This window comes from Schistocerca americana, chromosome 7 (genome assembly GCF_021461395.2).
Source record: "Schistocerca americana isolate TAMUIC-IGC-003095 chromosome 7, iqSchAmer2.1, whole genome shotgun sequence".
Taxonomy (NCBI): Eukaryota; Metazoa; Arthropoda; class Insecta; order Orthoptera; family Acrididae; genus Schistocerca; species Schistocerca americana.
Genome location: NC_060125.1, coordinates 225,396,642 through 225,420,998, shown reverse-complemented (window position 1 = coordinate 225,420,998; position 24,357 = coordinate 225,396,642). Strand labels below are relative to the sequence as shown.

The 24,357-nt window shown below is 39.7% G+C and overlaps 1 protein-coding gene across 2 annotated transcripts in view; it reads right to left on the bottom strand.

The window, feature by feature from the left end:
* Positions 1–24,357, bottom strand: part of LOC124621934 (E3 ubiquitin-protein ligase TRIM33) — a 131,610-nt gene that overhangs the window by 55,992 nt on the left and 51,261 nt on the right. For both annotated transcript variants that reach the window (XM_047147442.1, XM_047147443.1), the window contains exons 10-13: positions 23,444–23,959; positions 19,837–20,005; positions 11,829–11,961; positions 6,104–6,293 (exon numbers count right to left, since the gene is read on the bottom strand). In XM_047147442.1, the coding sequence (XP_047003398.1) occupies positions 6,104–6,293; positions 11,829–11,961; positions 19,837–20,005; positions 23,444–23,959 (1,008 nt within the window). The remainder of the gene's footprint in view (positions 1–6,103; positions 6,294–11,828; positions 11,962–19,836; positions 20,006–23,443; positions 23,960–24,357) is intronic.

The following is a 24,357-nucleotide window of genomic DNA, read 5'->3' as shown; positions in this document are numbered from 1 at the left end:
GCTGATCAGCGCTCATCCCAGGGATGCCAACTTAAAGCCATAAAAGTACCAAACCTGCCCCACTAACAGTTTTTTCCCCAGACCAACTCGTCTTTTTAATTACTGAATGACTCTCGTACAATTATTAAGAAAGTTGAGTACTTTTATTGCAAATATGCAATATTAATAAATTATTGATAGCATGCCAACACTGCCTCCTTATCGAGAATAACAACAGAAATTTTGCTCTCTGTAGCCGTGGATGTTTGGGCTGAACTGATAACATCCAGTTACAACATCACAACATCGGTGTTGCAGACAGAACTTTCACGATTACTGCAGAAATTTCATCAGCTACCAACACTGGCGAAGAGGAAAAGTAAAGACTGAAGAAAATTTTCACCAGTTTCCAACACTGATGACAAGGAACACAAATTGTAGAATTTTAGAACATGTTTTTTGCTCGCGTATCATGTCGTTTCTGGAAACCCAGAATCTACTCTGTAGGAATCAACATGGATTGCGCAAAAAGCGATCGTGTGAGACCCAACTTGCTTTACTTGTTCATGAGACCCAGAAAATATTAGATACAGGCTCCCAGGTAGATGCTATTTTCCTTGACTTCCGGAAGGCGTTCGATACAGTTCCGCACTGGCGCCTGATAGACAAAGTAAGAGCCTATGGAATATCAGACCAGCTGTGTGGCTGGATTGAAGAGTTTTTAGCAAACAGAACACAGCATGTTGTTCTCAATGGAGAGACGTCTACAGACGTTAAAGTAACCTCTGGCGTGCCACAGGGGAGTGTTATGGGACATTGCTGTATACAATATATATAAATGACCTAGTACTTAGTGTCGGAAGTTCCATGCGGCTTTTTGCGGATGATGCTGTAGTATACAGAGAAGTTGCAGCATTAGAAAATTGTAGCAAAATGCAGGAAGATCTGCAGCAGATAGGCACGTGGTGCAGAGAGTGGCAACGGACCCTTAACATAGACAAATGTAATGTATTGCGAATACATAGAAAAAAGGATCCTTTATTATATGATTATATGATAGCGGAACAAACACTGCTAGTAGTTACTTCTGTAAAATATCTGGGAGTATGCGTACAGAACGATATGAAGTGGAATGATCATATAAAATTAATTGTTGGTAAGGCGGGTACCAGGTTGAGATTCATTGGGAGAATCCTTAGAAAATATAGTCCATCAACAAAGGAGGTGGCTTACAAAACACTCGTTTGACCTATACTTAAGTATTGCTCATCAGTGTGGGATCCGTACCAGATCGGGTTGACGGAGGAGATAGAGAAGATCCAAAGAAGAGCGGCGCGTTTCGTCACAGGGTTATTTGGTAAGCGTGATAGCGTTATGGAGATGTTAGCAAACTCAAGTGGCAGACCCTGCAAGAGAGGCGCTCTGCATCGCGGTGTAGCTTTCTGTCCAGGTTTCGAGAAGGTGCGTTTCTGGATGAGGTATCGAATATATTGCTTTACCCTACTTATACCTCCCAAGGAGATCACGAATGTAAAATTAGAGGGATTTGAGCGCGCATGGAGGCTTTCCGGCAGTCGTTCTTCCCGCGACCCATGCGCGACTGGAACAGGAAAGGGAGGTAATGACAGTGGCACATAAAGTGCCCTCTGCCACACACCGTTGGGTGGCTTGCGGAGTATAAATGTAGATGTAGATGTAGGTTCAGGAAAAATGAGGCAGTGCATACCCACAGAATTATTCTTGTTGCAACAAAGGGAATGAGAAAAAAGAACCAATACTGGCGTCAACACAGAACTAAGCAAGTGTTTTTCCCCATTAATTTTGAAAGCATGTTTGGTTTTGATTTTTGAGGAATCACTTTATTTTTTACTGCATGCTAATCAGTTTCCTCTCCAAGATGTTTTTTGACAATTTTGTCAACTGTTCTAAGCACGGCTCAACAGAGGAGCTCATGGTGGTGCACTTGGTCAGACTTTAAGAATGAAAGGAAAAAAGTCAACGGCAATTCCAAAATATTAAAATGTCACCACCACCCATTCTGGAATATGATCGGAAATTTGAGGCTTGAAACAATTATATTCAACACACGGAGTAGCACTCCATTATGTACCACATATCAGCTGACATACAAACAAAAGCATTTTCAGTATCATATGCAGACCCCACTCATATTTCAACTCTTTCAGACACTGTCACCAGCCTGTAAACCTCTCCATTCTGCCATTAAAGATATTCTTGAGAAATATTATGAGTCTCAAGTCCATGTTGTTGCTGCCAGACAGAGGATTTTTTTCAATGTTTTAGGAAGTTAAATCAAAATTATAAGGAGTGGAGTACTCAATTACAGGGCTCAACTAGGGAGTTTAAATTTCACTGTGAAGATGACTTGTTTAAGAAATCTTATGCATATTCTCTACTTCAGGATATGTTTATCAAGCACTCCCCTGGTAATAAATTAAAGAAGGGCCTGCTTAGCCTAACAAATCCTTCTTTCCAAGACTGCCATTAATTTGGGCATATGAACAATTGCCTATATCTGCTGAAACGTTACAGTGCAAGGATGCTGATGTGTTCACTGCGAGTCAACAACCAGCATTGGCTAACTGACTGATGAGGACCGATCCAAAAAATACAGGATGAGTACATTATTTGACTGAAATAGGCGGTAAACAAGTTCAGAAATGCTGAACTACTATTTTATTCACACTGTGGTGTAAACCAGAGAAGGAACACTTGTTTCTATCAGGCAACACATTGCAATTATTGTAAAACTACCAGACATAGGGCAGAGGTTTAAAAAACGAAGCACAACTAACAAAAACATCAGATGCTCAAACATACTGCTGTAGTAAACCATAAGAAGGCAAGTGTTGTTCATAATGAACATGTGCAAATTCAAAAACTTCCACAAACAAAGTGTCATGTGAATGTCATATTTTCTGTCAGTAAAAAGTCATTATCTGAGTTGACAATGTGCTGATCAACTTTCGAACTGACAAACGGTCATCAATTTCAATCATAAATCTAGTCATACTGGAAATTGGGATCGCCAAAGTTATCAGGTTTTCAAAGTTAACCGTTCAGTTACAGCAATCAGCAGATTCCACAGAAAGGAGAATTCACAACAGATATTATGTATAGACAATTTACAAAACAAGCTACAATCTTAGTTCTAAATTCAAATGAAGCAACAAATTTGCTAGGCCTGTATCTCATCTATGCTTTGGGCTTCACCATTCATGAAGAAGTGAATCAAATTCAAACTGACGTTCTGAATGGGATTTAACACATCTGTTCCAAAAAGGTGATTTTTTTTTTTTGAAAGTAACAAGTAGAACTAAAGGTTACAAGGCACACATCATGATGAAGTCAACTGCAGTGGCAAAATTCTGTGAAGCACGCAACATTTCCTTTCCATTAAAAGATAAAGTAAAGCAAAGAAAATGAGGTTATTGAAGCCACAACCATTAGCCAATGGTAAAGTAACAGAACTGCTCATGGTGCATCTCCAGAACTCACTTTATTACTGACTCTTATTCAATTCCCAAGGTGGAAAAAATGATGTCAAAATTAGCTGGTGGTGTGCACTTTGTCAAACTGAATTTACAGAAGCATATTTGCAATCCCTTTGGTTGAAGGCACACAGAGATTTACGACAACAGTCGAAACACATTTTTTAAAAAACTAAGTGATCTAGTACCCATTAAAATGTACAAAAACAGGGGTACCTGATACAGATACAGAACAGGTTGGCTGTGTACTATTTAAATTTAAATGTTCACACGGTGTCACAATGGGCCATAAAAATCAAATCAGACTGCAATGCACTCACACGCTTAGAGGGAGATCACCTACGCTGCCTTCTTTTACAAAATCAGAAGACCTGTATGCAGTCAGCTGTCTGAGGAACCTGCTAATGCTGATGGCAGCCGTCCCACCAGTGCAGCCAGCAATGGTGCCCAGCTGCACACAGCCAGCGAGGAACCGATGGAAGTGGATGCAGTGCTCATACTTCACACAAAAACATAAAAATGTTTAAGACTCAACCGGTCACCACCTCACTGTGGTACTGACTAGGTTTTGCACAGTGCCATGGGAAAATGCCAATGGAGGCATGGTGAGTGCATGCACCGAATTTGCATGCCTCCAAGCATGGAAGCAGGATATTAATGAAGCCATTCAGCTTCGACGGCTTGCCCTCCAGGGAAGATGATGTGTACATTGCTCAAGGGGTACACAGCAGTAACACAGAAGTCCACCACCACACAAAAGCACATCACTTGCGAGCACCTCTTCAGTTCTACACAGCAGCCTCCAAGACTATCTTCTGCTTTCACACCACGTCCATCAGTGCATCATATCCATCTGCCGATAGGGTTGCCAGCTGCTATGGAGAGCACTGTCAACTGTGGCCTACTCTGCTTCTGCAAAATACGGGTGCACATGGAGATTCTTTTGCCAACACGGACAGAAGTCAATGCACCACTGACACTCGCTCAGTTCTGTCATAACTCTAACAGTTCCTGCAATTAGGCTATAGAGCATGGTTCTGGCAGTTCGGTTCAGAGGCTAATGCAGTTCCATCTCTTTTATACACAATTGTGAAGTTCTACAGTGATGACAGTTCTCATATAGCAACCACTACTTACAGAGCAAAAGGGAATAGTTAACTACGGGTGTTAGATATAGGACCTCAGTGCCATCATCCAACTACTAAAGAAGTTATGTACATTTATTGCAAATTTTCAATGTTAATAAACTATTGCATCTGCCTATCCAAGGCTTTCAAGATGTCAAGTGAGGAAACTGTAAGTCGGTTTCCACATGACTGACGTTTTCAGAATTCATCATGGTTGGTGTGGAAGAGATTTTTCTGCTCAAGATATCTCATTATGTTCAAGCTCAAAATATGCTCTAGGATTCTACAACACACAGACGTCAAAGACATTGGATGGTAGTTCTCGGTATTGGCCGCAAAATGAGGAAATCCACTGATATAACCGAGCTTGACAAAGGACAGAGGGGTAAGGTCCTGGCCCTTGAATGAGAATTTCAGAAGCTGTGAAGCTGATTAGTTATTCATGTGCCACTGTTGAGACAATTTACAGTAAGCGGTTGAAGAACAGCAAAACCACGACTAGTTGACTAGATGTTGGATGTGTATGACCCATCATGGAACATGGAGGTCAGAGGGTTGCCCATTCTGTAAAGCAGGATAAGGAATGATCTGCGGGAGATCTGATTACGGATTACACTGCTGGTGCAAGCACAAGCGTTTCAGAACACATTGTTCAGCGTATGTTGTTGATCAGGGTGCTTCGCAGCAGACAATCACTATGTGCTCTCATGCTGACCCATAGACACAGTAAATTATGATTGCAGTGGGCATGGGATAATCCAAGGCTGCACTGTGGGTCAATGGAAACCTGTCACCTGGTCAGATAAGTAATGGGGAGAAGTATTATGCTACGGGGGATATTCATGCAGGCTTCCATTGAATCTGCAGTACTGATGGAAGACACTGTGACAGCTGTGGATTAAGTGAACTTTATTACTGATACCTACATCCATTCATGACCAATGTCTTCCCTGATGACAAAGGCATCTTCTAGCATGATAATTTCCATGCCTCAAGACTTGACTCATGCTATAATGGTTTGAGAAATGAGATTGTGGGCTCATATTGATGTCTTGGCCACCAACCTGATCTGAACCCAATGGATGGGAATGCTATAGGGCATCAGCTCCACCCCCCCCCCCCCCTTCCCCCCCCCCCCCCACCACACACACACACACACACACACACACACACACACAGAGAGAGAGAGAGAGAGAGAGAGAGAGAGAGAGAGAGAGAGAGAGAGAAATGGGCAATAATTCTCTCTCAGGGACTGAGAAAACAGTATAGAGACAGAATGGAAAAATACATAGAAAGGAAGACCAGTACAGCTCCAAAAGTCAAACAATGAATATTTTTTTTATTTGGCCATAGTTTGTAAGTACTAGCAATTAATAACAGCAATTATTATTGTTTTGATAACCGCAGTACACGTAATATTTACTGTACATTTCAGTGACAAAAAGACGGCACTATCATAAACATGGGTACAAGAAAATATCTCACCTCTGGTCCCACAACCTCTCTGAAATGCAAGCTGGGTTCATACTGGCAGTAAAGTTCCAGAAGCATTCTCTCAGCTAGTTTCTGCTCAGATTTCGACAGTTCTCTCCCTCTAGGGTCCAATGAATTCTTCATGTTGCTCAGGTAGTCCCTCAGCTCGGTACACAAAAGACATTGCCATGTTTCACTTTCCCTGTAGACGAAAGATAAATATATCTTATTTTGATTGTTTAACGTACACACAATTTTTCATTGTTTGACTACTACAGCAAAAATTTAAAAAATAATTGAAAGAACACATCATATGTATTGTGAAATGATTTTTCTAAAGTAAGAACCAAAATAGATCAGAGAAACATTTGATCTGTTTTTGAATGACAGTCGAAATAATGTACAGCAGCTGAGACGTTCTTACATTAGTGATGTAAGGAGACCACTGAGTGAAATTCCACAACACAAATATCTTCTAGTATTCTTTAAAATTATCAGATTTTATGTTAAATGTGTTTCAAATGTTTCCCTTATCTACCATGATTCATACTTTCAGACAAATTACTTCGCAAAAATTGGATCTCTTTTTTCCTCCCCAAAAGCTTTTTATTGTCAAACTTTGTTAGGATAGCATGAAATTAACATAAATACCAATCTGCATGATGAATTTGACACTGAAAGACCTAAGTCAGAACAAGAACCTCAGGAGTAGACAACATTCCATTAGAACTACTGATAGCCTTGCGAGAGCCAGCCATGACAAAACTCTACCATCTCGTGAGCAAGATGTATGAGACAGGCGAAATACCCTCAGACTTCAAGAAGAATATAATAATTCCAATCCCAAAGAAAGCAGTGCTGACAGGTGTGAAAATTACCAAACTATCAGTTTAATAAGTCACAGCTGCAAAATACCAACATGAATTCTTTACAGACGAAAGGCAAAACTGGTAGAAGCCGACCTCGGGGAAGACCACTTTGGATTCCAAAGAAATGTTGGAACACGTGAGGCAATACTGACCCTACAACTAATCTTAGATTAAGGAAAGATAAACATGTTTCTAGCATTTGTAGACTTAAAGAAAGCTTTTAACAATGTTGACTGGAATACTCTCTTTCAAACTCTGAAGATAGCAGGGGTCTAATACAGGGAGCGAAAGACTATTTACAATTTGTACAGAAACCAGATGGCAGTTATAAGAGTCGAGGGACATGAAAGGAAAGCAGTGGTTTGGAAGGGAGCGAGACGGGGTTGTAGCCTATCCCCGATGTTATTCAATCTATATACTGAGCAAGCAGTAAAGGAAACAAAAGAAAAATTTGGAGTAGGAATTAAAATCCACGGAGAAGAAATAAAAACTTTGAAGTTTTCCAATGACATTGTAATTCTGTCAGAGACAGCAAAGGACCTGGAAGCACAGCTGAATGGAATGGACAGTGTCTTGAAAGGAGGATATAAGATTAACATTATCAAAAGCAAAGCAAGGATAGGCCTCAGCTAGAGATGGTGATCTTGTGTGTGAGAGTTGCGTTTGCATGATTTTTGTGTGTGTGTGTGTGTGTGTGTGTGTGTAGTCTATTCCCGATGAAGGCCTTGTTGGTCGAAAGCAACTTTCTGGCAGTCTTTTTGTTGTAGCTACCTGTGACTCAGCATCTCCGCTATATGCTGAGTAGCAACTATCCTTTTCATAATATTGTTACATTCCATCCTCGACTTTCCATTGTTTGATTTCCTTGTTAGATATAGAATTACATTTACAGCATGTGTTTTCTCAACTAGACTTGAAAATTGTGGGAAAAAGTTTAGATACTCTAGAAATAACACTTGTCGAGCAGCAGGAGCAGATGGGACACTCCAGATACTTACCACATTTTTCTGTTACGACTAGGGACCGGCAAAATTCGTATTTTGCAATAAATGTGAAATAGATGTGAATTTTGCCTCAAAATGTGAAAGCACAAAATTATTTAATAGACAGTATTTTGTACCAAATTGTATCCATATGAAGTATTTCATCAGAGATAGTTTGAAATAGCTTTATTTTCTGCATATAAATATCGAAAATATTACCAATTTTCAGTTACTGGTATTTTAAATCATCTGGCGAACCCAATTTGGAAATCTAATGCACGTAAGAACTTGTTTTCAAAATATAAAGTGCACAAACGCAACGATGAATCAATGTGCACAATGATCTGGTGTCATTCCAATTGTGGACGGTTGAATGGTCTATTGAAGATAATATCACATAATGTGATGTAGCAGTACTCAATTGTGGCACCTAGCATTTTAAAACAAAGAAACTGTACGTTTGTTTGTTAGCCAAAGCTCAAAAGATGATACGTTGTGGAAACTTTTACTGTATCAAATTAGGTGGCGGATGTTTTGAACTGTGGTCGCATCAAATGCCCCTAGACATTGGGTCTGAACTACATCGTTAGCAATACACTGCTAACCTCAACAAACAATTGCCCATTGCTGTCTCCGAATGTCTTGTGTCGTGCACTGCTTGTGGTTTTCTTTTCTTATTTTGAAAAATGTGAAGTGACTAATCCTGGTCTATAACATATTTCGATTACCACCCTCACAACACTAGAAGAGATTGGTGATATCTGTAACAATGTATCAATCCTGCTAAAGGGAAGCGGGGCTTGTTTCCCTGTACCTCTCCCCTCTCGTCTGATGGTCAAAATTCTGGTTTGTTTACACTTGTGGCTATCTGCTGCTATAGCCAATAATGTCTGCACTCTGTGCTATAGCAACTGGAAAAAGAAATTTGTAACATGTTTCGACTGTGGCAAAATCCTTTACCTAACATAAAAATATAATTACTGTATGTTCAGTTCTACTTAGATGCCAAATACTTTGTCATTTCAATTTGTAGCATTGTCAAGCATGGGTTGCACAGCTATGAATGCCCACAGAAGGCCTACATTAATAGTCTGCAGATTTTGTAATGATTGAACTTGGCAGGAAAAGACAAGTAATGTCTAGAAACTCCCTAAGATGGCAACACATTCAGATCACCAGCGGGAAAATGCTGCTGCTCTTCAACAGAACAATCATTCCTGAAAGCTTGAATACAGCCAAACCCAGAAAATAAAGGCCATCCCCCAGAAAATAAAGGCCATCTCAGAACAAAAAGTTTTGTGCATAAGCAAACAATCCAGTCAAAAAGGTCCCAGTCGGCACTTTTTGTAAGAGTCAATTTCAAAGAACTAATGCTTTGTTCATCTTCACTAATGTAGCGTGATAACATTTTATATTAGTGCACTAAAACAAAAAAGACGAAGGATGAAGTAGTATATGTAAGGAGTTCTAAGGACCAAGATGAGTCAGTATCCCTTAGGAACAGATATTAAACTGAAGGAGGACAAATGTTGCAACCATGGTAGACTGATGTTTGAACTATGTGAAGCTTAGATGGGAAAAGAGGAATATGTATTGGTGGAAAGAGAATAGAATGTGTAAGATTTGCTGATGACATGGTATTAGTGGCAGTAAGTGAGCGGACAGGGATTAACATGCTGAAAGATCTGAATGAAGCTTGTGTGGAATATGGGATGCAAATAAACACAGCAAAAACAAAGAGTGTGGCCATCAATACAAGATGCAGACTGTCCAATATTAAAATAGGACAATCTACCATTAGCCAAGTAAGTGAATTTAAATATCTTGGAAGCACAATAACTGAAGACTTGAGATGTCACCAGGAGGTGAAAACTCGAATTGCCATAGCGAAGGAGGCATTCAACAGAAAGAAGGCTTGGCAAATGTTTTGTCTGGAGTGTGGCACTATATGGGGCAGAAACATGGATGCTGAGACGAGAGGATGAAAAAAAAGGTTAGAAGCATTTGAGATGTGGATGTGGATGAGAATGGAGAGAATAAGCTGGATGGAAAGAGTGAGTAATGAAAGAGTATTGGAAAGGGTTGGTGAGAGAGGATGTCTGCTGAAGGTTGTAAGAGGAAGGAAAAAGAACAGGTTGGGACATTCATTGAGAAGGGAGTGGTTGCTAACAGATGCTTTGGAAGGATTTGTTTGTGGGAGCAGACAGAGAGGAAGAAGGAGATACAAGATGATAGACAACATACAGGGAAGAGGAAATTACGCAGACCTGAAGAGGATGGCAGAAGACCGGACAGCCTGGAGAACTACCATGTGAAAACCTGCCTTTTGGCAGAACACTGATGATGATGATGATGATGATGATGATGATGATGATGTGAAGTTCATGTGTCCTATTTCAAGACAATTATTGTAATCACGATAAAAAATGTTTGTTGTAATTGTTGTTCTTCTGTGACTATGTCATGTATTTTATTTCGGGACAAGTATTGTAAGATCATTTTTGAATTCTGTAAAGCACAGTATTGTATCTCAGAACAATCGTTGTAATCATACAATAATCTTTAAGTGTAATTGTTATACTGTTGTAACTATGGGAAAAATAAATAAATAAATAATAACCCAAGAAATGTTTCCCTTATCTACCATGATTCATACTTTCAGACAAATGACTTCGCAAAAATTGGATCTCTTTTTTCCTCCCCAAAAGCTTTTTATTGTCAAACTTTGTTAGGATAGCATGAAATTAACATAAATACCAATCTGCATGATGAATTTGACACTGAAAGACCTAAGTCAGAACAAGAACCTCAGGAGTAGACAACATTCCACTCTGAAGGATAATGCCAATTTTTCCAAGGGGAGGGGCGTCACGTCCGCAGCAAAAAATTCAAGTACTAGTAAAAAATTCAAGTACCAGTAAAAAATTCAAGTGCTAGTAAAAAATTCAAGTACTAGTAAAAATATCAAAGTTAACTACATAAAGACAGAGTCTGAGCATAGGAACAGAAACAGACACAGATAGGACAAATGGCCACATGCTTGAGGTCCTAGGCCATGGACCAGAGAAGACCTGTGCAATAAATAAGGAAACAGATTTAAGGAAGCAAGAGCTAGGCAATAACACAAGGAGCTATGAGACAGATTTCATGAAGGGAATCCATAGATGACAACGGGATAAAAACTTCACTTAGCCTCTGAAAGATATCTGAAGAATAACACATAGCCAATAATGCTATGTGAAGCCTCTGAAGCTATCTCAAGGACTGGTAGGGTCAAAGAGGAAGGCGAACAAAAAGAGAGGACCACAGCCGAGTCCAGAGCAAAGTTAGAAACATGTAGACAGATTTGGCCAGGAGATGTACATACTGAGAGAGATGTCAGTAGACAGTACGGGTTAGATGGAGAAGCAGTCATGGACTGAAGCAGACAGTGTGTTCAGCTGAACGTGCTGCAAATAAGATAGCTACAAGGGCTCTGCTGGTCTTAGAATTTATATACAAGAGTTTCAGTAAGTGGACAGAATGGTGATAAAAGTCACTGTCATTGTGTAAGGACATGGCAGCCAACATACCAACCACCTCAGCTAGGGAAGTTAGCTTTGTAAATAATATTTGGAAAATAATCTAATGTCACTTATCCACCTCACTATCCCCCAATCCTGTACATGTGGTTCTGAAATTCTAGTCAGACACTCAGGTACTCCTTCACTTTGATAAAATCGGCTGAATTCAGTTTATCATGAACCCCTGTTGCTCTATCCCTCGTAAATTCCAAGATTGAGACTGAGACACGACAATGGTAAAAAGAACCACAAAAATGCTTTATATTTAAAAATATTTGTTCTTTTTGTTTTTATACATAGCATCACAAAAAATAACTCTTACGCAGGAATTGCTTTGAGATGAGGAATGTGGCAGTTAACGTGGAAGACCTTTGGACATTTGTCACAGCATACTAGCTCACCACCATCCATACACACAGCACACCAATCTTCATTTGGATCATCCTTCTGTGGTTCTGCAAAGAAAAAAAATCAGTACAACCAAACTGGAACTATGTCATGAAGTAATATCACATCTTGTCTCAAATAGGATGCAAACACATTAATAGTACAGTTCAACAGCTGTTACTGACTGCACCTCATTTCAAACTGTCCTCATCTACGTACTTCAAGAAGCTGCAGAAAATTATCATGGAGCTGCATTCTACGAGGGATCATTCATGGAAGTTCTTGATTCTTTCATATAAAAAATGTTGACTGTTTAAAGCTTTTCAGTACAATGTACACACCGAGCACTATTTTTTGTATCATAATTTCATCTCCACTAACATTTATAATTAATACGCTATTTTTCAACAGCCTGATTATAACCAATTTTTATGGTACCCATAAGACCTTGATGTGTATGACTATTCATTACTGCCAAATCACCTTACACCAACACATTCAATGAGCTTGCTGAACACATTATAATCACTGCAATACTGATATGAGTTGTATCAAAAATGTGCCCTCACCTTCAACGGGGGGAAAAAGAAAGAAAGGAAAGAAAGAAAGAAAAAAAAAACACATGTTGCACAAAGTGTCATTCTTACTTGTAGATCCCTACTTGGGCCACTCCATCTTTACCGGATTTCATACTGTATTTGACCCACACATCAGGGAAATTTTATCCTGAAGCTTTTAGCACACACAAAAAGGTGTTTCTAATATTTAAATCTGAAGAGTACATCTGCAGTTGATGTAATATTTTTAGCTGCTATGAGATGTTTTCCAGAAACACCACAACAGAATACTGTTCCGTGCATACACGACTCATGATCTGAGTTTCTATATATTTTAGTGATATGCATAACTTGCTATTCACATTTTCCTTGCAGCAAACATCACACACTTAATTAGTTGCAGCAATGCCTGAGGCGTTAACTTATTATTCCTGTGTGCCTACTTAATCACTGCAGTATTCATCAACCAGAAATGTTTTGAAGTTTACAACACACCCCTAAGGCATCTTCAATCTGAACTCACTGAGCAGTCAAATAAAACTGTCGACAAGATGAAACATGTGGACGAGATGAACATATTTGTCCCATTTGAGAAATATAGAGGCATCCTACAACTAAGACGTGATTTATGTTGTTCCTAAATTATCTGATTTAGTCGAGGAGAATTTGATCCTGCTGAAAGTATGCACACACTGAGTCTATAGTCAATGAGATCTGTGATGCAGTGCATTAACTGCTACAACTAAAATACTTTATCGCCAAGTGTGTTGTGGAGTGACAACTGATGATTAAACAACATAGAGAGTTGAAACTCACATGTGTTGTGTGTAAATGATGCCCTATTTAGCCAGTTTTCTATCAAGCAAAGCACCTGAGTGTAACACAGGCTGTCTCAAAACTATCACTGCGATTTGCATTCACAGTCATCCCATCAAAACATTTAATAACTGTAAACACTAACATCCTTATAAGACATATGTATTTTGCTCCCTAAGTTTTTAAGCTGTTCTTGGAGTAAACAACACATGCAAATCAAATTTACATCAGCTAATAGGGAAATTTTTTATTACAAAAGGAAACAGAAATATATGATTATTATAATGTCGTAATAGGTTACCTGAAAAATTGTTAATTAAACCAACAACTATGTTCTGAAGCACAATTAAAGCACCAATCAAAATAACTAATCAAAATATCTAATTAAGTATAACATTAGAATAGACTAGAGAGAATAGATAAAACTGACTGATGAAATCCTCCCAATCACCACCTACACCACATGCACCATCTATCCCACCAGAGGCAGGAGTATATGTGAAATCAGTCATGTGATCCACAAGCTAAGCTAAGCCACAGTGCTGCATTCTATATTGGCATGACAATCAACACGCTGTCTGTCGGCATGACCGACCACCGACAAACTGTGGAAAAGAAACAGCTGGCCACATAGTTGCTGAGCAATCTGCCCAATACAATGTTCTTCCTTTTAAAAACTGCTTCACAGCCTGTGCCAGCTGGAATCTTCATATCAACACCAACTTTCAAGAATTGCACAGGTGGGAACTCTCCCTGCTGTATATCCTATGCTCCTGTAACCCACCTCACCTAACCCTTCATTAGTCATTGTCCTACATCCACCCATCTCCTTCCCTGTTCCTACTCCAGCATCACACAGCCCTCTATTCCACCAATGCATATATGAATATATGAATTTTCCTTCTCTCCTTTTCCACTGCCACCCCCCCCCCCTCCCCCTGTCTAATCTTGTGACTGCACCTAGCTGCCCCATCCTCTCTCCAACTTGTCCCTGTACGCTCCCACAAGCAGTACTTTACCATCCCCCCACCTCTACCCAGCTATCCCTCTCCCTCCCCACCCTAGCATCTTTCTAACCCCCAGCATCCAGATTGCTTCCCCCAGCATGCGCTACTGCTCGCAGTCTGGCCTCAGCAGACATAGACTGTGGTCATATGCGTGTGAGTTACACTTGTGTGTGTGTGTGTGTGTGTGTGTGTGTGTGTGTGTGTGCGTGTGTGTGTGTGTGTGTGTGCGCACGCGCGCTCTGTCTAATTCCAATGCAGGCCTTTTTCACCAAAAGCTTACTTGTTTGGCAGTCTTTCTGTTGTGTCTATCTGTGATTGAGCATCTCTGCTATATGGTGAGTAGCAATTTATCCTTTTCATAATACTCTCATTATTCCGTCATGAATTTTCCATTGTTTGATGAAATCTGTGTGTTTGATAACTTATAGGTATGTGAATAACATTAAAAAAGTAAGCTTGGTAATAAATATGTAAATAATATAATTTTCTCAATTGTCAGAAGCATATTTCTTTTTTTTTCTCTTTTAACTACAGTTGAACATATTGCTTAAAAAGATGCTATTAGTTATGAGAAACTTAGCCATGGCCTTGTTGAATGGGCAGTTTTAGATGGTGCACACTGTAATACCCTAAAACTACATTAACTTATATTAATACAATTAATGACCCAGTCTGGCTGTGCAAAGGTAGCATTAAGTACAGGGTGGCACAGATAAAAGTACCCCATGTAAGTACAAAGGAAATACAGTGAAATTACAGAAACCAAGAGCTGAACTGGACTAACCATTTATTTACAGTGAAAAATACATTTACTGAAGACACTGAAAGTGACCTCCTGCCACATCAATACATAGCTATGCACGCCTAAGCATCTACATATATACTCCGCTAGCCAACAAGCGGTGTGTGGCGGAGGGCACTATTTGTGCCAAAGTCATATCCCCCCCCCCCCCCCCCCCTGTTCCACTCGCGGATTGCGCAAGGGAAAAATATGACTGTCTGAACGTCTCAGTATGAGCTCTAAGCTCTAAGTTCAATTATCTTTGAATGGTGATCAAGGTGTGATCTGAAAGTTGGTTGTAATAATATATGCTCTACATCCTCAGCAAAGATCAGATTTTGGAATTTAGTGAGCAGCCCCTTCTGTTTAGTGCGTCATCTATCTGCAAGTGTGTCCCACTTCAAACTTTCTATGAGACTTGTAACACTCTCGCGATGTCTAAAAGTACCAGTCACAAATCTTGACACTCTTCTTTGGACCTTCTCAATCTTGAATCAGACCCAACCAGTAAGGGTTCCAGACAGATGAACAATACTCTAAGACTGGACAAACTAGAGTATTGTAAGCAATTTCCTTTGTTGAAGGTCTGCATCGCTTCAGGATTCTACCAATAAACCACAATCTACAGTTCGCCTTGCCTGTTACTTGTGTAATCTGATCATTCCATTTGAGATCATTTCGAGTAGTTACACCCAGATACTTGATGGATGTTACCGCTTCCAAAGACTGGGCATTTATTTTGTACTTATACATTAACAGGGATTTTCGCTTTGTTATACGCAGTAGGGTACACTTACCAATATTGAGAGATAACTGCCAGTCATTACATCACGCATTTATTTTCTGCAAATCCTCACTGATTTGTTAACAACTTTGTGTGATACTACTTTCCTGTAGACTACAGCATCATCGGCAAACAGTCTAATGCCGCAGTCAATACCATCAACCAGACTGATTATGTAAATCTTAAAACGCAGCAGACCTATTACAATGCCCTGGGGCACACCTGATGTTACACTTGTTTCTGTTGAAGTCTCCGCATTCAAGATGACATACTGCTCTCTGTCTGTCAGAAAAATTTCTATCCAACCGCATAGTCATCAGGCAGACCGTAAGCGCGCACTTTTTGGAGCAAGTGACAGTGGGGAACTGAGTTGAACAGCTTTTGAAAGTCGAGGAATATGGCATCAACCTGGGAGCCAGTACCTAGAGTCTGTTGTATATCATGCACAAAGAGGGCCAGCTGTGTCTTGCATGATCGCTGTTTCCTAAAACGGTGCTGGTTTCTGCAGATGAGCTTTTCAGAGTCTAGAAAGTTCATTATGTCTGAACACAAAATATGTTCCATAATTCTACAATAAATTGATGTCAGTGAAATTGGCCAGTAATTATGTGCATCCAATTTTCTACCCTTTTTATAGATTGCTATGACCTAGGCCTTCTTCCAGTCATGGGGAACTTTCCGCTGTTCCAATGATCTCCGATAGATGATGGATAAGAATGGTGCTATATTTGTAGGATAGTCAACATAAAATCTTACAGGGATACCGTCTGGACCAGATGCCTTCCTGGCATCTAAGAATCTTAACGGTTTTACAATCTCAGATGCACTAAACACTATGTCAGCCATCTTTGAATTTGTTCGATAATTGAAAGCATATTCAGATACACCTGGCAAAAAGTTTGGATATCGATGGGGGCAACTTCACAGTTGATGTCTTTCAGTTCCTATATTGTGTGTGGATTTAGGCTCTTCAAGTGTCCCCATAGGGAAAAATCACATGATGTTAGATATGGTGACCGGGGTGGCCATAAATGTTTGCTGACAGTTCATTCTTCAGTGAAGACATCATGGATTCGTTCCAAGGATACCTAAAACGTGTAGCATGTTGCCCCTTCTTGCTGGAAGAAGCAGTACCATCTTTCATATTCAGTGATTAGGAAACAAACTGTATCAAAAATTTCCATATATGCAGCTGTGTTGAAGGTAGTGTCAAAAAATAATGGTCCAATGATGTGAATTCCTGTTAGACCACACCAAATGCTGATTTTTTTAATCATGGATTGGTTGCTGACACACACTGTTAGGGTTCTCCATTGCCCAGTATCTCACGTTCTGTGAATTCCCGTGACCGGCAAAATGAAACCATGCTTCATCATTCACGATGTAAAGGAAAGCGTCTAACAAACCTTCAGTGATGCTATTCAAAAGCCACATGCAGTAATCTACACTTTCCTGACTGTCATCTTCCCATAATTGCTGCACAACAATCACACGATATGGTTTCAAATTAAGACTCTATGTGTACACTTCTTTGGACTCTGAATGTCTTTGGCAAATGTCTGCAGTAACTTCTGGTGTGCGAACTGAAGGAATTCTTTGTCATTTTAAATTTTGCACAGATCAGAGGGTGCGTCAGTTTTTATACAGACTTTTATTGCTCTCTTTGCTGGTAGTCCTCTATCCAGATACTTGACCCCAAAAATTTTGTGAGTTTAATTTATCGAACCTGTTTTCACATATGCTTCAATAATTTCAATTCTTTCTTCTATCGAGAAAGTCACTTTGCAGTCTGCAAAGAGAAATGTCTAACTTGACTGATGTAATAAACTGAAATATTGACATAAGAATGCTAATAATCAATTATTACACAAAATTGTGCATTTTCATTGTTGTTTACTGTATTTCAGAAGTCAAAACATTGCATGCACATTTAAAGGGGATGGAGTACTTTTAACTGTGCCATCCTGTATCTATGGCCAGGCAACTTATGTGGCAGGCCACTGCATAGAGTTATGAATAAATTTCAGAGAATGAAGCAATGTAAGCAGCGGATGTCAGGAAAGTTGTCTAGAGAGATGAATGTTGGGTGTTCCATTTCGCATTGGTGTTTGGAGTGACATTTCATGGCAGTAATGGGAGTACTTTGTAATGCAAGTTATCATCTTTTTAGCCATTGTAAATACTGTATGCGAATTGTGTGTGTGTGTGTGTGTGTGTGTGTGTGTGTGTGTGTGTGTGTGTGTGGAAAAAAATAAGAAAAAGCCACATATGACATATATGTTTAGCTTGTCTTACAGCACTTCTCTTGTGAAGCTTAGAACACACAGTGTTGCATTGTTGGGACTCTGTCACAATTCTTTGTCATGGACTCTTTATGGCAGACTTCTTTGCCTTGTCATGCAAAGGATCACGCCCACATCAAGGTTTGATTCAAGGAAGGCAGAAAGCCAAAAGTTGAGTAATCTGCTGTACTGCTGAAAGAACATCCTGTATGTAACTCAGGCAAAGCTGCTGAAGTAATTTGATGATGAGGTGGTTATATCTTCGTAAGCAATCAACACTTATTACAATACTTCAAAGCTGAGTAACTCACTGTCCATTGTATGAAGAACTGCAGTGAATTAAGAGTGCAAGCTGTGAGTGTTAATGCGAGGGAAGCAGTAATTAGGTCTGAAATTGTCATCGTATTTCTAAATGTGTATCTACACATCATTGTGATGTGAATGCTAGGTTAAAAGGCATAGTGGGAAAAAGGGATCCACCCGAGATTTGACTCCACGACTTTTCAGTTTCCAACGACATGCTCTATTGCTAGATCAACACACCAGGTGTGAATTTGATCCTGCTTGCTGTGTCCATGAGGCACTGCTCCTCTCTCGAGTTATGGCAGCTGTTCACTAGGTGGCAATGGCATTATTTTCACAAAATAACTTTAATTAATCACAATTCACACAGTTTTGATGAAATATTTATAAATTATATACAAAGCGTTTCTCTTGATCTATTAGTCAAAACCAGATCAAAATCCCTGCAGCAGTTCCTGACGTCAGCCTGTATATACAGACACATGCAAGCGAGAGATTTCAAAACAAAAACACACACACACACACACACACACACACACACACACACACACACAGAGAGAGAGAGAGAGAGAGAGAGAGAGAGAGAGAGAGAGCGAGCGAGCGCTACATTGTCATGGTAGCCTAATTGTCCTCATGCAGCAGTCACCCACGACAACATAGCCACACGTGTGTGCATGTGGATTGCATTAGTCAGCTCTGAAGGAGGCCCCCCCGTCCAAGCGTTCAGCAACAGACTCAATTTCATTTGTGTGTCTCCCGATCACTAAGGAGGAGTGGTTACCCTCATACCTTCCATTATTTGTACTTTATCCATGAGTACTCAGTATCATATTAAACTTGTAACAGGACGATTAGACAGTCATATAACAGGACAATTAGACAGTCATATGAAATCAGCTACTCCCAAACACATGCATTTTAGCTACAGGCCCACAGGCCCGCATTCATTGCTGACAATAAGTATTAACTCAAAGCTCTTGAAAACAACACCCAAAGAGTAAATGCTTTAAAAGAGCTGATGCAAATAAAGCTACAAACAAAATAATCTTACTACAAGTACTCTAAACCATTGAGGACACAAAATTTTTCAGGAAGTCAAGTGTGTGCTAAAAAATATCAAAACAGCAATATTATTACAGAAGTAAATGAAGAATACTGGTGGTTTATCAAAACAGCAATATTATTACAGAAGTAAATGAAGAATACTGGTGGTTTACAAGCATGAGTTCAGTACAAATAAGCTAAAAGCCTTGGGTAATAATTTTATTTCTTACTCACATTTACAACTTAGTAGCTAATGTCAAGACTGTGTCAAATACAAGTGATTTGAAACTGTTCAATAATTTTTATTATACTTTCTATTTATGAAAACAAAAGAACACATCTGACTTCAAAGTGCTTTTTAATACAAACCTTGCTCAAGACCACCATTTGAAAGTGGCAGCCCAGAGGTTTCATCGAGTCCAGTGGAGCTGTCTACCAGTGGTGCATCATTGGAACCTACTTTCTGTGTCTCGGGCACCACCTCAATACCATTCCGATCGAGCTTTGCTATTGTTGCCATAAGGTCATTAACAGATTCCTTAAAACAAGAAAGATAATGAGTGAAATTTTACACTGAAACATGGTATCACAGAGAATGGCTAGAACATCAAACAAATACTATAATCTAGTTCATAATCAATTTATATAAATCAAACAGCCACCTTTTTTTATACAAAAAATGACAACCAAGGTAACAGCACTACAAGAAACATTATTCAAGTTTCTGCAGAAAACATTCTTCTGTATATTGTGCTACATGAAAATTTCTAGCCATTTATTAAGATACATGAGTGATGTAAAAAAACTGAACTTTGCTTACAACATCCTTATTGCTCACTGAACTACATTTTAAGCACTGTACCCATCAAAGCAGTCACTTCCACTGGTAACGTTTCTTCCATTTTTGGAAAGCCTCCTGCAATGCACTTTCCGGGATGGCACACAGGTGTTTTGTCACATTGCACACATTGTCCTGAATCTCCTCTGTGGTTTGAAAACAATGAGTTTTTTTTTTCTTTTTTCCAACATAGTTTTAAGGTTAGGAGACAAGAAAAAGTCTGCTGGGCCTCGGTATGGAGAATAAGGTGGATGGGGTACAATAGACTATCAATGTTTCTCGAGATAGTGCAGACAAGGAGTGATGCTTAAGCTGAGGCAACTCAGGCCTGTTCCTGTGCACAGCATCCCTCAAACACATTAAAATTCTTTTGCGTACTTCCTTGTTTACTATCTGACCAGGCAGTACAAACTCATAAGGGAAATTAACTTTGCATTAAAAAAAAAGGAACACAATCAACTGACCAAAATCATCTTGAACTTTGTCCAAGCCATGCATACTTTTTGCAAAAAAAAAGGAGACTCTTTGTTCACCCACTGTAAGCAATTTAATCTGCCAACCGAGGCACTATTTCAAAAGTTTGGTCTTTTTCAGAATGCTCCTTGTGTATTCACAATTCCCGACGTTTTGTAACCCATTAACTTGATTTAACCCTACAAAAAGAAGCCACAGGGGTTTGTGGGAGATGAACATGTAGTCGAAGGAATTGGCCAGCCTTTATCTTTCCACTGATGCATTAAACTGTGCTTGAGCACACACTGAAACGTGCACAAATGCAATGCTGTGCCTGAAATACATCTTTGTACATACTGCTAACAGTATGTAGTGTGTTGCCCAAGAAAGATCCACCGTTCACTACTGTATGTTTGTTTAGCAAAAACTGGATCTCAATGAGAAATCACCAACAATGCCACAATGCCAACTCTGATTTGACTGAGAATCTCTGCTGATACGAAGTTTGACCATCTGGTCACACCTTTGGAAGCCTAAACATAAGTGGTTCACGTAAGTTATGAGAGATACCGTATTTACTCGAATCTAAGCCGCACCTGAAAAATGAGACTTGGAAAAAAAAAAATCCCCGAATCTAAGCCGCACCTGAAATTTGAGACTCGAAATTCAAGGGGAAAGAAAAGTTTTAGGCCGCACCTCCAAATTGAAACAAAGTTGGTCCATTGTAATATGGGACACAATTTAGGTCGAATGAATGACGATACAGCTACAGTAGTTTGGTTCCAGTCGTAAGCTTAGCAGTTAAGTTTTACCAGGTAGCCATTGCTATGTGTCAGGCGCTCCGTCCGTATTTATATGGGTACTCTTCCTTTTTCACGTGCTTTGTCTGGTTTGAATCGATTGCTTATTTTGCTTTGACCTGATAAGTGCCATTTTCTTTGTTACAGGTGTTTACGTCACTCTAAGCTGAAAATGCATTACTGTACTGTGCCATGCATTGTTTGTCGCATTCTGATAGTGCGTGTTTACGGCCTGTCGCCGCTTGCGGCCTGGCTTGCTTTTGTGCATGCTACCGTCACTTACAATTTAAAAAAAAAAAAAGGAGAGAGGAATCGTCTCATTAGCGAAACAAAGGCAAGAGACTGCTATTTGTTGTTACTTACACTGCTGATTTCTTTGATAATGATCAACAAGAACCAAATAATAGACTGCGTAAGATAGAACATGTTCTGAACGAGAGTTAGGCGAAAATTTTTCTCCGTTTGAAAATCTTTGCGGCCGCTTCTTTAGTACATCAAATTCTGCACAGAAATTAGAGTCACCTTAGATTTAAAAATCTAGTCAGTTGCCATGCTTCATTTCTGACTGTATCATTATTAGGCATAAGAATAATACGAATATAAACATGACACGATATGTATATTCTTCCGCGTTTGCTGTTGTCTCACTCTAGTTTCGTAGTTTATTAGGCAGACAGGATTTAAATGAGATAGCAGCAAACACGAGAGAATACATGGCAAAATGTTTATATTCGTATTATTCTTATGGTGAAGAGAATACTGCATGTGATTCACAATTCATCAGGTTCCTATTAGCAACCATCTCTTCTCACAGGTAGGAAAAAATTCAGAACGTAGAGTTGGCCATATTGACAAACATCCCAAACAGTCTTGCCAGTCGGAATTTCGTAGTACATTGAAATTCTGCTACATTCGAAGATGAACAACACGGAATTTGTATTTACTTCATTGGATAATGTATGAAAATGCAGTGGTCAAAAATCGAGGCGGAGAAAAAAAGCTCGTCTTCCACCTTTTTTTTAAAATTTATTTACTTACGCAGAGGTTTTGGCGCCAGTATTTATTTTCACGCCTACAAAGCATCCCTGTCTAGCGCTACATATATTCGATGGCAGAAGTTAGTTGTGGTGGAGGAGGAGCAGATTAGTGTTTAACGTCCCGTCGACAACGAGGTCATTAGAGACAGAGCGCAAGCTCGGGTGAGGGAAGGATGGGGAAGGAAATCGGCCGTGCCCTTTCAAAGGAACCATCCCGGCATTTGCCTGAAGCGATTTAGTTAGTTGTGGTGGCACCTACCAACATTTTTCAGAGCTTCCGCTTGCTTTGCACTCGATTCTAAGCCGCAGGCGGTTTTTTGGATTACAAAAACCGGAAAAAAAGTGCGGCTTAGATTTGAGTAAATACGGTATATGCAAATGTTAACCAATACAGAAACCCAACATTCAAAGCATCTTTCTTGTTGCAATGATGGGGGTTAACTGGGTTCCCATCCATCAAGCCATAAATGAAATATTCTGCTACTGGTTTTATTACTGAAGTACACAATTACCAACATGTTCTAGCCTCTAACACAGATGGTAATATGGGTATTAAAGAGTGTGTGTGTGTGTGTGTGTGTGTGTGTGTGTGTGTGTGTGTGTGTGTGTGTGTGTGCACGTTTTAGCTGACTTTTCTAAAAGTTCACTGAATTGCTTATTCAAACGTCATAGTAGCCATAACAGTCATTATTATTATTTGAAAATTAGGGCTCATTTCTGGGAACAATATTGATTCAAATTCTGGTTAGTTTCAAACAACTCCAAAAGTCTTGCTCACTATTTTACAAACACACCACAAATGAAATAATACTGTGACAGTAGAATGTCCACTAAAAGCCAAAACTCACCTGACAGAGGTTATCGAGGCTCTTCTCTGTATCCTCTGAACGCCCCTGGCTGGGGCTAGGCGTCTTTGGTACAGAAGAGGTTACAGCCGACGACACTCTCCCCGACAGCTCTCCATTTTGATTTTGAGCGACTGCAGGCACTGTACCTCCTGTCACCCTCTGTGCCTGTGGCTGCACCTGTGACTTCAGCGTAATTTTGAAGGACTCGTCAACCGGCCCCTGCGGCTGTGCAGCTCGTGCTACCGGTGGGTAAGCGTGTCCGTTGGCATTAGATCCGACACCCTGTTGTGGTATGTGCCATTGCACACCAGAGTGTTGCATCATCTGCGCACTGGAACTGTGCGGGCTCTGGCCGCGGGTGTGCGTGACGGACACCCCTGCTGCTGGCATGACATGCTGCATCCCCACTGCCTGCCGTTGCACTTGTCCTGCAAATGTGTGCCCCACATTTTGTGAGGCCATCCTGTTGTTTGGTATCTGCTGAGGCTGCTGCTGGTGGTGGTGCACAGTGTACAGCTGCAGTGGAAACATTACAGATTTTATGATATAGGCACCAATTTAAGTGATAGAAAACTAGTGGTACAATCAAGTGTGCCACTCTAAATTAGTAAAACAATTACAGACACAGAGTTATTGAAAACCTGAAGGTTGTGGATTCATTACTTAAACAAAATAATAATATAATAAATTACTGATTTCCAAATGACAACAGAGATCCAAAGGAATAATCTCATCAACACCCCTATCTTGCATAAAAATTGTAGAAAGAAGATTACTTCAGTTATTAATATAAATAGAAAATAAAATGAAATGTAGACACTATAACAAAAAGCCATAGAGGATGTGCTTCTTAATTCCAATGCCAAAACCTGTTAAAGATGGACAAAATCCCATTGGAAACCCCGAAAAAGTGG